The sequence below is a fragment of the Phyllobates terribilis genome, unplaced genomic scaffold (genome assembly GCF_046119375.1).
Source record: "Phyllobates terribilis strain yellow unplaced genomic scaffold, ASM4611937v1 Scaffold_7__3_contigs__length_470593459, whole genome shotgun sequence".
Taxonomy (NCBI): domain Eukaryota; kingdom Metazoa; phylum Chordata; class Amphibia; order Anura; family Dendrobatidae; genus Phyllobates; species Phyllobates terribilis.
Window position 1 is genome coordinate 76151554 of NW_027362767.1, and position 14881 is coordinate 76166434.

Sequence of the window (14881 nt, forward strand, 5' to 3'; positions counted from 1 at the left end):
GTTATGGGTAGTTTGGAGAGTTGGGAGTGGGTCCAACTACCCACATACCTCACCTCTGGGTGTGGTTAACGACCTATAAAATGAAGGCTGTTTTTTGGCACATGGTCTGTGTGCTTGGAGGGAGATGGCCTCCTGTGTGTTGTTGTCTCCAGACCGAGCCAGGATACTGGATGCTACCCGGGCTGTGTGCCCACAGGACTGGTTAAGCAGAGACTTGCTTAAAGGATACCTTACTTTGTTTGCCTGAACTAAAGGCGGTTTGTTTCCTTTTTGCTTTTTGGTTTATGAAGTAATGAACCGACATGGACTTTTAAACGAACACGCTTCCTGTTTGCCACCCATCGCACCCAAGTGAGTAAAAACCCTACACTAGGTACATAGTTACTTCATCACATTGAAACCCTACAGAGACAGTGTAGTATTGCTCAGCGGCTACTTAAAATAATGGGTAAATATGTCATATAAAATATTCTTCTTTTTAATATATATAACCCAAAGAAATAATTGTTGTTCTGTACTAAACTAACTTTGCGCCATAATGTATGAAATGAATTAGCAGTGGCCACACTTTTGTCGACTTTTCACATTCTAATAAATTACATTAAAAGCAGCCTGAGAATCATCTTACACCGACCCAGCACCACAGACCGGCTCGGCACTGAAGACCTCTTAAGTGCTATGCCCTGCTCACTGTGACCCTTTTCAGCTGATGCCCAGAAGACAAAAGATGGATTTCAAGTGCTTACAGCCCTATCGGTTCTGTTAATACAGCAACAACAAGATGATGAATTTTTACTGGAAAGGCCACTGGCAACATTGAAAAGCACTTAGACAATATTTAAGACAAGGAACCAATATCCAAAATGCATCTACTGCTCCTATTTTTCTCCGCACTGAACTAGAAGAATCAAGTTAAGTAGATGGTAGATTAAAAAAAGTTTTTTTTTAATTTTTAATATGTCAGATTTTTACAAGATACTTTATAAATGATACTTTTTAAAGTTGCATAAATGACAATTTCCTAAAATACAACTGATACCGAATCATGAGAGAGATCAAATTTTCATCATTGCTCTTTTTCAGCCTCTTACAATCTGTAAATGGTCTCCAGGTTGTGTCCGCTAGCCTCGAATATTGGGGCATCAGTCTAAAGGGGTTCCTAAGAGCGCTCGTTCCCGACTATTAGCTGGCGTAAACATGTCATCAATCATCAGACGGAAGAGCAAAATGTAACGCACAGTGCTAATTTTGGACCACACCAAAGTTAGTCTTTTAAAGTGATTGTACAATCCTTTAAACTCTGCCTCCATGTGGGGATAAATCGAATAGTGACGTAGCATATCCACTCTCTGTCCAGTGACTTGACCATGACAAAGGCCAAGCAATGGTGGGGAATCTTACTTCAAGCTGCTGGCCATCTACTATATTATGCCTAATTTTGATGACTTCACATGGTGCGCCAGTGGTGGACACAGACAAACGAGGACCCCTGTTCAAGAACAGCCTATAGATCCTTTTCAGTGTAATATCTAATCATAATGCACAATTCCACCTGTTTTGCAGATGGTAGTGGCTCTCTTACCTCTTGGCACAGGTTGCACCTATGGTAGGTCCGACCGTGCGGTGTTCAATAGCCCAGGACTCCACCACTCCTCTCCTGCCCGGCTCACACTATACAGGTCTATAAAGACCTCCAAGCAGGTCGAAACCTCAGACTATACCTGTTTTCCTGGAGCCAGGTCTTAATAGACTAAACCAGTTTTGAATTATTCAAGATTCTTGTGTCTTTCTGCACTGATTGATCATTTTGATGACAGAAGTAGATTGTTTGGGGCGTGCAGGTAATAAACATTTTATAAGCCTTAGATTGCTTTCACATGTCTGACATTTATGGACCGAGTAAGGACTAAAATGTCCTGATGGGCCGTGGGTCTCTTGACCTGACCTCAACAGCTTTATAGGCATATATGATGCTGTTGAGTTCAGGTTCAGGAAATCCATGACCCGTCTGTGCTTCGTGGTCTGTACTCGAGCTGTGAATGTCAGACTTGTTTAACCAGTCTTAGGAAAATGAGTGTAAGAGTTTACAAGCCCAAAATGTTACTACACTGTGTTACACACGTGGTTGTAGAACCACTGTGCCATGGAGGGGCATAACTAAGCGAACACCTGGTTCTTCAATAGAGCCCCTGATAGTGTGGTTAGACTTGTGCCCAGGAGGATGCCAGGTGCTACTCCAGGACAGACTCCGGAGCCGGCTGACTCCTAAAGGGGCAGAGAAGCAGGACCGTCCCGGAACTAGAACACAGGGGAACGAGCAGCTGGTAGACAAGACAGGTATAGGATCAGGAACGGACAGGATGAGTTCAGGAACACAGGACGGCCTCAGGTATGGGATCACAGTTGCAGGTCCAGACAGAACCAGTGAGGGTAGCGGTGTAGGTGCGGACAAGAAGCATCAGGCTCAGGACTTGGTAGAGGGAGGACAGACTCAGTAACAGGATACTGCAGGACGGACCAGTACCAGTTCAGACATGGCAGGTAGAATCGGATGCAGGCAGGACGGACAGGCTCAGGTTCGTACTGGATAGGGAAGGATGGACAGGGTAAGGTTCAGACAGGGCAAGCAGGATGGACCGGGTTAGGTTCGGACAGAACACAGGTACAGGGACTTTACAACTTGGTAGCAGAAAACAGACTGAATACTGAAGTTGCTAAGGCACCTCCTAATAGGGGAGGGTGCCTTAAATATCATACGTCTCCCAGCTATTGGCTGGGGACGTTTTCAGAAGCGTGTGTGCTGGCCCTTTAAGAGGCAGGGAGCGCGCGCACCCTATGCACACTCCCGGGAGACCAGCATGCTGTACACAGGTCCTGCGAGGAAGCAGATGCCGAGGGAGCGCGGACGGGTATGTGAACACGCCGGCGTCCCTGCCGGGAGGGTGAAGAGGATTCATGCAGGGGCGCCGGCGCTGTTTTAATACACTGGCACTGGACTGTTTCCATATGTTGAGAAAAGTTCCCTGACACTTTGGACCAACTTATGGTCAAAGCAGCCACTGTGACGATGAGGCTGAACACAGAGGGATGCTTGGCACAATCAATGGGTAGTGATTTTTAAGATTCGCTGGTGATTGCAATTGATCTGCAGCATAACTACAGTATGATCCTTTCCCTGCAGGATGCCTCCTGAGCTCAGCCAGCACTTTGAGTGGATAAAATATGAAGCTGCAGGAATCTCATTTTGAGAACTAAACTATCTTCAGTCATTTAAATGAGCAATGTCAAGCGGAAACTCTACAGGTTACAAGTGCTAGAAAAGAACAATCAGCCTAATTAAGAATGGATGTTCTTTAAACATCACCGGATATATATATAGTTATATAGTTAGTGTGGCTGAAAAAAGACCCACGTCCATCATGTTCAACCGAGGGATGGGAAAAGATAATAAGAATGGGGTTTAAGCGCATCTAAGTATAATGCATGATCTAAAGTGCAGATTTTCCCTCCGGATCCCAAATGTTGATCGAACTGGATCAACATTCAGGACAAGAATGTTACACATGTAAGTATTCATGTTATTCTCTTCTAAAAAAGCATATAAGCCTTTATTGAAACCATTGATGGTTCCCTTTGTGATCAGCTCCTGAGGAAGTATATTACACAGATTATGAAACCTGATATTAGAAGGAAGTGTCAATCTACAATAGAAGCATGTAATCCAATAAATACTAGCAAACTACAGTGGGTACGGAAAGTATTCAGACCCCTTTACATTTTTCACACTTTGTTTCATTGCAGTCATTTGGTAAATTCTAAAAAGTTCATTTTTTTTCTCATTAAAGTACACTCTGCACCCCATCTTGATTGAAAAAAAAACAGAAATGTAGAAATTTTATCAAATTTATTAAGAAAGAAAAACTGAAATATCACATGGTCATAAGTATTCAGACCCTTTGCTCACACACTCATATTTAAGTCACATGCTGCCTATTTCCTTGTGATCCTCCTTGAGATGGTTCTACTCCTTCATTGGAGTCCAGTTGTGTTTAATTAAACTGATAGGACTTGATTTGGAAAGGCACACACCTGTCTATATAAGACCTCACAGCTCACAGTGCATGTCAGACCAAATGAGAATCATGAGCTCAAAAGGAACTGCCCAAGAAGCTCAGAGACAGACTTGTGGCAAGGCACAGATCTGGCCAAGGTTACAAAAGAATTTCTGCATTACTCAAGGTTCCTAAGAGCACAGTGGCCTCCATAATCCTTAAATGGAAGAAGTTTGGGACCACCAGAAGTCTTCCTAGACCTGGCCGTCCAGCCAAACTGAGCAATCGTAGGAGAAAAGCCTTGGTGAGATAGGTAAAGAAGAACCCCAAAATCACCGTGGCTGAGCTTCAGAGACGTAGTAGGGAGATGGGAGAAAGTTCCACAAAGTCAACTATCACTGCAGCCTTCCACCAGTCGGGCCTTTATGGCAGAGTGGCCCGACGGAAGCCTCTCCTCAGTGAAAGACATATAAAAGCCTGCATAGAGTTTGCTCAAAAACACATGAAGGACTCCCAGACTACGAGAAATAAGATTCTCTGGTCTGATGAAATGAAGATAGAATTTTTTGGTGATAATTCTAAGCGGTATGTGTGGAGAAAATCAGGCAATACTCATCAACTGCCCAATACAATCCCAACAGTGAAACATGGTGGTGGCAGCATCATGCTATGGGGGTGTTTTTCAGGTGCAGGGACAGGACGACTGGTTGCAATTGAAGGGAATATGAATGCGGCCAAGTACAGAGATATTCTGGATGAAAACCTCTTCCAGAGTGCTCTGGACCTCAGACTTGGCCGAAGGTTCACCACCTTTCAACAAGACAATGACCTTAAGCACACAGCTAAAATAACAAAGGAGTGCCTTCAGAACAACTCTGTGACCATTCTTGACTGGCCCAGCCAGAGCCCTGACCTAAACCCAATTGAGCATCTCTGGAGAGACCTGAAAATGGCTGTCCACCAACGTTCACCATCCAACCTGACGGAACTGGAGAGGATCTGCAAGGAAGAATGGCAGAGGATCCCCAAATCCAGGTGTGAAAAACTTGTTGCATCATTCCCAAGAAGACTCATGGCTGTACTAGCTCAAAAGGGGGCTTCTACTCAATACTGAGCAAAGGGTCTGAATACTTATGACCATGTGATATTTCAGTTTTTCTGTTTTAATAAATTTGCAGAAATGTCTACATTTCTGTTTTTTTTTCAGTCAAGATGGGGTGCACAGTGTACTTTAATGAGAAAAAAAAAACTTTTTAGAATTTACCAAATGGCTGCAATGAAACAAAGAGTGAAAAATTTAAAGGGGTCTGAATACTTTCTGTGCCCACTGTATATAAACTGAAGGTAAGTATTAAAAAAATGCAAAAATTGAAAGAAATATAACCACTTCATTGAGAATAACTATTACTTAATTAAACATATGGCCACTATTAAAAAAACATAAATCACAAAAGACAATTAAAAGACAAAAAAAAACAAGATGTGGGAAGAATAGACCAATAATTAATGTACGTAATATATTAATAAAATGCAAGAGGTCTGCAGTCAATTAATTGGGAGTGCATGATCAAATTAAAAAGGAAAAAATCAAGTGTTATGGAAGATTTTAGAAAGGAGGAATGCATATATAATAAAGAATCAATGAAACAGTATCATGAATTGCTGACAATATAATTATATTAAACATTAAATAAAGATATTGAACTATGTTCAAATGATAATAGTGATTGCCATGCCGCCGTATAAAAGGCAGAAATAATGACAACCTTGAATGTGAAGAAATAAAGAAAAAGCCAAATAAGTGTGTAGATAATTAATAATACAGACTAGACTGCATAATTGAAAATTAACTATTCCTCCACTACCCACTTCAATGCACGTTTCGCATCAGCTTCCTCAGGGAGTGACACTCCCAATCAACTGACTTCAGACCTCTTCCTTTTCATTAGTATATTATGTACGTTAATTAGTTGGTCTATTCTTCCTTCACCTTGATTTTTTTTAACTTTTGTCTTTTTTGATTTTTTCATGGTGTCCTTATGTTTAATAAAGTTATTATTATTCTTAATGAAGAGGTTATATTTCTTTCAATTATTGTCTTTTTTAAATACTTTTTTTTTCTTTATTCTACAGATTAATAGTTCTCATTGTAAATTATCTAGCCTGCCCTAAAAAGCAGATTTTTCCCTCCGGATCTCAAGTGTTGATCGAACTGGATCAACAGTCAGGACGATAATTTTACACATGTACATAAGTATATATGATATTAATTCTAAAAAAAAAAATATAATACTTGATTGAAATCATTGACAATTCCCCTTGTGACCAGCTCCTCGGGTAGACTATTCCACAGATTAATAGTTCTCATTGTAAAAGAAGTCTAGTCTCCTCTGGAGATTGAACCTTGCTTTCTTCAGACAGAGGGAGTGCTCTTTTGTCTTTTAAGGGGGTTACTTATCATGTCCCTCTTTAGACATCTCTTCTCAAAAGTAAGGGTAGGTTTACACTACATGTTTGCCAATCAGCAGTCATTGAGCCTCAGTTTGTCCAAGTCAACTTGAAACTTATGAACATCTTCCATAGACTGCACTATACTACATAGCTTGGTGTCACCTACAAAGATAGAAACAACACTATTAATCCCCTCTTCAATATCATTAATAAATAAGTTGCATAATAGCTGATCCAGCACTGAACATTGGGGGTACGTCACTTACAATGAGACACCATTCAGAGAATAAGTCATCCAGCACTACTCTCTTGGTGCGGTGTTTGAGCCAGAATATAAACCTTACTTTCTGAGTATATAAACCTTATCCTTCTTTCGAGTAGAAAGAGCTGACAAAACATTTCTGCAGAATATCTACAGCAGAGTGATATAATATGTATGTACAGTATATTGATGGTGACTGGGTTGGGAATAACTGTATGATAAAAATAGTCCTATTTGCGTCCTAATTGATTGACTGCGATGAGTAAGAGATGACGCCATGCTGCCGCTTATGTCCAACTGTTTTGGTCACGATGTTCTCAGATGTGCCAATTAAAATTACACTCGGATCAAAGCTAATGCAGCACAGAGCCTGCACTGCAGTCACTGCTCCGCGCCTCCTCCGAGCCAATTCAATTTTATTAATGGAATCAGAAGCTTTGTCCCTTACATAAGCGGCCAAGACGTATCACACTGCAGCAATACTGCTCTGAACGCCGGAGAAAGGACCGTCCTGCCATGACTCCTGATTGATTTTCTGTCTGATTTATGTAAAGTGGTTAACAATATTCTACTTGTGAATGGAGGACGCTGAATTAGATCTAGGTTTACTACTCAATATCCAATTGACCATTATGGCCATGTTACGGGTAATGCTGTACTTATATCTAAACTTAAAAATGGTCACCCTGATTTTTTAAAGTTTCATGGTTAGCAAATCTATCTATCTATCTATCTATCTATCTATCTATCTATCTATCTATCTATCTATCTATCTATCTATCTATCTATGTATCATCTATACCTCTATCTATCTATCTATCTATCTATCTATCTATCTACCTATCTTATATGTTTTGTATCTATTTATCTGATTATCTAACGGATCCAAGTGAAGAAAAAGAGGTTTTAATCTCCCATATACATTTCAGCTTCCACCATGAAGCCTTTTCCAAGACCTTTTTTTTTTATTCGAAAATCTTAGGAGGAATATTGCTCTCCCAACTAGGGACAGGTGTTGCCATTCTTTGTTTCTATCTATCTATCTATCTATCTATCTATCTATCTATCTATCTATCTATCTATCTATCTATCTATCTATCTATCTATCTATCTATCTATCTATCTATCTATCTATCTATCTATCTATCTATCTATCTATCTATCTATCTCTATACACAAAAAGACAACTGTAACTGTATGCACCACACCATAAATGGTGAAAAAATAGTGGTTTTAATGGCCAATCTGACAATGGTTTGTTTAAAAATTTGAACATTTCTCAAGCCACATTTTTCACAAGTAAAACCATTTAATTGGCCATTACAACATCATTGCATCAGTAATGCAAATGGAAGCAGATGTGCCCCATTGAATATTATGGGCTAACTCTGGGTTCCAGATTTTAGAATGGAAAAAAAATGGAAAATTTTCTGCATGCAGGACTTTTCAGCCATTCAAAAAAAACATACACCAAATAAACCCCACACTGCCTCTGTTTGCACAACTGATGTAACAGTAATGACTCTATATAATATATGAGTTTAACCTTTTGTATTGAAAAACTGAAATAAATTAACTTTTTGATGATATTCTAATTTAGTGAGATGCACTTGTGTATATGTATATATATATATATACTATTGGTTACTTGGATATGTAGCACCTGACACTGGTGGCCCTGCTGTATCACACCTGACGGCTGGCTGATGGGCTGATGCTTAAAAATTTACGAACATTTTGATGCCCAAGATCAAGAGCTTTAAGCTGAAAACACCCATCATATGGATTATTGTAAGCCCTACCCTTTTTGTGTGGTGGACCACAGGACCGCCCAGGGAGAATAAGGACTGTTGGCAAGTATGACATTGACATCAATGTGCTTGCATCCCAAGACTCACATGCAGGCATTAATATTAAACATCCACATTGTCTAGTAATGTAGAATCCGTTACATGAGTACATTACCGTAGGTTCTGGGGCATTCACATTATCTATCTATCTATCTATTAAAAGAAAACAACTAACCAGCACCTACGAACAGGATAAAGCAAATGAGAACAGGTGCAAACTGTTATGACTGCATAATATACTTAAAAAAGCATACAGCAGCACTCTGTAAGCACTGAGATGTATGCAAACAATGAATATATGAAATTTGGACAGCATCACTGCTATATGAAGAATATACTTATAAAATGAAGGCACTTAGAGCACAAATCATTTTATAGGTATATACTATATAACAGTGATGTAGTCCAAATGTTATATGTTCAATGTTTGCATACATCTAAGTGCTTACCGGGTGCTGCTCTGTTCTTTTCTGACTGCCTATCAATCTCTAAAACACATGAGTTGTTTGTACCCATGAAAGATACATTATTTCCAAAGGAACTCCATAATTGCCTCCATCTACCTTTCTCACTAGGCTTGAAGTATGGAACCTGGGATGTTCTTGAGGTGTGACCCACCTGTTGCCAACCGTTGCCTCCTTGAGGGGTGGCAATAATACGCTGAGATTAGACTTCTCCTCATGCACTGTAACCATTAATGATCGCATCGTGGACTCTTCCATTGAGTGCAGGGACAATTCCAGCTGGCAGGTCCTACAACTTCTGGGAAACAAGGGACTGAGCAGTCGAGACACAACACAAGGGTCTTGTAACTGCGTTTGACTTGTGTTCAGAAAAAGGATTCCATCTGCAAAACAAAGCAATACAGAAAAAGATAATAATTAATGCTGGAGAGTGTAGAATGGGAAGTCTTTAGACATTTGCTGTAGGGGTGGACATAGACAGTAAGGATCCCCTTTGCAAAATTGTAAAAATAAAGTTTAAGGATGACTGGGAGTTGTCTCAAGACCACAATCACTTATTGCAACAAAGGACGTCAATTCACATGGATTGGAAACTATCTAAAAAGTCCAAGAAAATTGTGGCAAATAGAAGGGGGTCCAATGTGGTTGACCTTCTCTTTGATGTCCATATGACCTAACACTGTATATGGACAAGGACTGTCTTCTTAAAGGGAATGTGTCATTATAAAATTACCTATTGTTTAAATCATGTTTTTTGTTAAATTTATTTTTTCATAATGTTTTTTTTTATTCTTTATATCACCATATGACAAAATCTAGAAGCTTGTAATATTCACACTGGCTACCAAGCCTTATACTAGACTCATACTTCCTGTTTTGTCTTTTCAGCAGTTTCATTCTATTCACAGACAGGATTATGTAGGGATGTGGACTGTTTTACTCTGTTCCTGCCCCCGAAGACAACAAACGTGTTATGTGAATACTGTTGTGCGGTTTTATATGTCATCTAATATATTGTGGTAATATACAGCATGTGAAGTGTTAATGCATAATGTGAGTAGGGTATAGTATAGGATAAGCTTAGGATAGCATAAGTACGGCTTATACAGTAAGTGGTTTAATAATAGCATATGACATAACGAAATGGTTAATGATAGAACTAGCCCAGTGGGGGGCACTAGTGATAATAATAAGGGGGGCACTTCCTGATAGAGTGAGTTCAGAGAGAGTTAGTGAAGTGCATAGTGAAGGTCAAGTTCAGGTGCGGTGGACTGCTAGGGGCAGCATGTGTCGCTTGTTCCAGGGTGGGAGACTTTACTGGGATCCCGAGCGGTCGCTCCTGTCACTTCCTGAGCCTAAGGTCTGGCATAGGGGCTGCCAGACACATCGTGTCCTCTGGCGTACAGTAGAAAATGGACAGAGTCCCACATAGACAAAAGGCGATGGTCGGTGTCAGGTGCACAGCCGAGGTGGACGAGAAATCCCTGAGACTAACCCGTGGGCTTGGGGGTAGTCCAGGATGAACTACCTACAGGACTGAAGAGGAGTTGTGCTAAAGAGGAAAAAATGTGAGTTTCTGTGCCCTATCCCGCCTGTCACTACCTGATGAACTTGGACTGTTTAGTAAATGTTTGACTGTTACAAAGAACTTGGTGTCCCATGCATTGTGTGCGGCGGCTCCTGAGGATGAAAGCCTGGAGGCAGCGGAGGCCTGTGGCCTACAAGTGAGTGTGATGCACCCCACACCCTACAGCACACTGGGACTTGGACACCCCTTATCTGTAAAGTGCCAGAGTGTTTTGTAAATTGTGTTTTTTTGTGTTTTGTGATATCTACTGTGTATAGAGTTGTTATCAGTCACTGTACAGGAGGAGGAGGAGGTGAGCTGTGACATCACCTATTGTGAATGGTGGATCCTGTGTTATCTACTGTATGTAGAGATGTTATCAGTCATTGTACAGGAGGAAGAGGTGAGCTGTGACATCACCTATTGTGAATGGTGGATCCTGTGTTATCTACTGTATGTAGAGATGTTATCAGTCATTGTACAGGAGGAGGAGGTGAGCTGTGACATCACCAATTGTGAATGTGGCGCCCTGCTGCGCATGGTGCCACAGAACCCAGAGGGGTGCACGGATGGATTTCTCCACAAGAGGCCCTCACTACATGGAAACACCTCCACCTTCCACCTCATACCAGCAGAGGGAGCCCGGTTAGGGATATATAAAGGGAAGGTGGAGCCAGGAGGGGAGTTCTTAGTTAGTCTATAGAGTGAGAGGAGCACGCAGGCTGCTGTGTGAGGCAAGCTAGGCCTCCAGCAGCCCTGAAGCCTAGTGAGGGCCCCGAGCGTGGCCGAAGGCGAGAGGAAGGAAGAAGTGATAAAAGGGGGCAGAGGAGCATAACAGGCTCACCCCAGTATATACACCGGACACCGGGTCCGAGCCTACAGGGACCCTTTACACCCAGTAGGGTTAACCGGAACCCCAGGAGGACTACAAGTCCCTGGCAAACCTGAAGCTAGACACATACAGGACCAGGAACCACGAAGGCCCCGACGTCCAGGGAAAGTGGTTACCAACCGGAGGTCCTACTTCAGAGCAACAGGTGGAATAGAAAAAGCCAAACACATAAGCTAGGCACAGTTGCAGGCTGGCCGGAAGCTTACACAGAGGCCTTATACCAGCTCCCTGGGGAGAAGTCCAAAGTGCGCCCTTCACCTAGAGTACCCTGGACCGTATCTACCAGCTGTACCAGTAAAGGTAACGAAGCAAAACCCCCTGTCTCTGTCCGTTACTCCTGCTGCGTTCTCTACCTGCACAACAACGCCCAGCACACCATTCCACCATCTATCTATCTACACTGCCCTGAGGCCCGCTCCACCTGTGGGGAGCTGTACCATCTTTAGCTGCCTTGTCACCTGCCTAGGAGGACTGCTGCAGCGCTGGTGACCTTCACCAGACACCACAGGTGGCGTCACGAATTTCTCTGAACTTTAATAGTAATCGCTACCCACTTTTGTGCACTGTCCGCCCTGGGCCAGCCACCGTGATATATATATATACTGTCCCCCAAACAGTAAGGCCCCTGGGGGCGCGAAATCCCAACTGGCGTCACGAACAGGATTGCGTGCCCGTTGCCACCGGGTACTGTGCGCCTTAAAAGATTGTAAATCTTACTGCGATGAAGTTTTTTCCCGCCAATTGCCGCTGTTTCCCGCCATTATCCGCCATTTTCGGGTCGCCGCGGGGGAAGAAGAGGGGCGTAACCGCTGGAAGCGCGCGAAGTCGAGGACACGCCCCACCCCTGACGTGGAACCAGGAAGCGTCAGGTCCTGGAAGGAGCAGGAAGGACGCTCTGACGTCAGAAGCGAGCGACGCAAAGTCCTGAAAGAAGACCGTCGCCCGCGGAGCTGCGGCCTACCTAAAAGAAAAGTTCAGAAGGTAGGCTCCGGTTCACTAGGGGGGTGCAACGATGTCCGAAGCCCAGCAGAGTGCCGGAATACCGGTTAACGGCCCTGATGTCGCACTTGCGCTCGGCGCTGAGCAGGCTGAAGCGGCCGCTCCACCAGCAGGGCCTGTAACCCCTGTCATACCTATGGCCCTGCCGTATATCCCGGGAGCGAGGTGGTTCCCCCAGTATAACGGCAAACCGGACACACTGTACAGGTTCAAGAGGAAGACATGCGGCATACTGGACATGTACTCTATGACTGGCAAGCAGAGAGCCGCTGTAGTGTTAGGACAATTGACTGGTGCCGCTGAGCGAGAAGTTGAAACCTGGCCAGCCGCAGACCAAGAATCAGTGTCTACCATCTTTAAAAGACTGCAAACCGCGTTTGAAAACCGCACTGAAACAGGTCTCCGGATGAGGTTCTACCATTATGTCCAAAAACCTGAGGACAGTATCCCGGACTCTGCCTGGTGCTTACAGGAGGCCCTGCGGTCCCTGAAACAGGTTAGTCCAGCCAGCATCCATGATGAAAATAAAATGCTGACGCAACAGTTCATCCGGAGGTTAAAGTTCCAAGAAGAGAGCAGAACTGTACGGTGGTGGGCCTTAGACCATCCAGATGCCACCTTTGACACCCTTAAGGACATGGCTATAAAGGGCCTGCAGCCCCTGGAAGCCGCAGAAACTGCTATCCAGCGTTACCCGGGTGGGGCCACCCCAGTGCCTGCAGCACCCACCGCTCCTTCACTAACCGCTGAAACAAGGATGCAAACAGTGCCCCCTAGTGAGCTGGACAGCCTATGCTCTGAAGTGCGCCAGTTAAGCAAAACCCTGGCCACTGTCATGAGCACACTGCAGCTGCGGACGGAGCCTGAGCCGGAAGGAAGGATCTTGCTAGCCGACAGCCCTGAGGATGTCCCCTGGATGAGAAGAAGAAGAAGGACGATGCCACCCCGTAGGAGGACAACACCACCCCGGAGGGGGACAACGCCACCCCGTGGGAGGACCAACGACCAACACCGCCCTCCAGAAGACTTCATCTGCTACTGCTGCCATAAAGCAGGCCACACCACGCGGAGGTGTCCTTTAAACGAGAAAACCCTGGGGCCGAGGGCCGACACCCAGGAGTAGACCAACCAGGCCCAACAAACTGGTACCGTTGTGCTGGACAGCATCGCGACCCCTGCCCTGCTGGACACAGGATCTCAGGTAACCATTATGCCTGATGTCCTCTACAAAAGGTTCTGGTCCATAGATGAACTGAGGCCACCAGCTCCAAACCTTTCCGTGTATGCCTCCAATGGCCTCCCCCTTAACCTAGTCAGGGTTAAGGATGTGGCAGTAAAGGTGGGAAGAGTGGAACTGAAGGACCAGGGACTAATTGTAGTAGAGACTAATCCTGATGATACAGACTTGTATATGGTACTGGGCACAAATATTGTTAGTTACTGTTTGGGAGAAGTGTTGTTCTTGCTCCAACAGATAGCTGACACCACCAGACCAGGGCAGAGGAGGGTGCTCCAGAAAGAGATCCGAGCCCTTATGTACCAGCAACAGGTACAGCTATCAGGTGGTGAAATTGGTAATGTACGGGTGACAGACCCGATACCCATTGTGATTCCCCCAATGAGTGAAATGCTGATTTGGTGTAGAGCAGCAATAGGTCTCAAAGGACGGAGCTACCAGGCGGTAGTAGAGCCCCTTAGCTCAGAGCATAGACCTACACTCTTGACTGCCAGAGCGGTAGTGGATGTACGCAATGGGAGGATGCCCGTACGCCTCCTAAACTACGAGGAGGACGAGATTAGATTACCACGCTATGCCACTGTTGCCAAACTGAACACAGTGGATAACAACTCCATACACACGGCGGAGTCCTTAACCTCACCAGACTAAGTGGAGGATAATGACCCGGGAACCCAGGTGGAGGATTGGTGTCAACAGCTCCATGTTGGGACAGACACCACTCCTGTCCATCAGAAACAGGGTGTTCACCGGGTGGTTCAGGAATACGAGCAGGTATTCAGTAAACACCCACTTGACTTTGGGAGGATTAAAGGGGTACAACACCATATACCCACAGGTGACCATCCACCCATCAAAGAACGTTACAGGCCTATACCACCAGCACACTACCAGAAGGTGAAGGAGATGTTGCACGACATGAAGAAGGCAGGGGTAGTAAGGGATAGTTGTAGTCCCTGGGCAGCTCCCCTAGTTCTAGTCAGGTAAAAGGACAGAAGCATGAGAATGTGTGTAGGTTACAGACAAGTAAATCGCATTACACATAAAGATGCATACCCTTTACCATGTATAGAGGAATCCCTGGCTGCCTTAAAGTCTGCAAATTAC

At 43.9% G+C, this 14881-nt stretch overlaps 1 protein-coding gene across 3 annotated transcripts in view; it reads right to left on the bottom strand.

Annotated features, from left to right (window-relative positions):
• LTK (leukocyte receptor tyrosine kinase) overlaps positions 1–14881 on the bottom strand; it is a 237231-nt gene that overhangs the window by 105424 nt on the left and 116926 nt on the right. For all 3 annotated transcript variants that reach the window (XM_073638809.1, XM_073638808.1, XM_073638810.1), the window contains exon 4: positions 9234–9462. In XM_073638809.1, coding sequence (XP_073494910.1) covers positions 9234–9462 — 229 coding nt within the window. The remainder of the gene's footprint in view (positions 1–9233; positions 9463–14881) is intronic.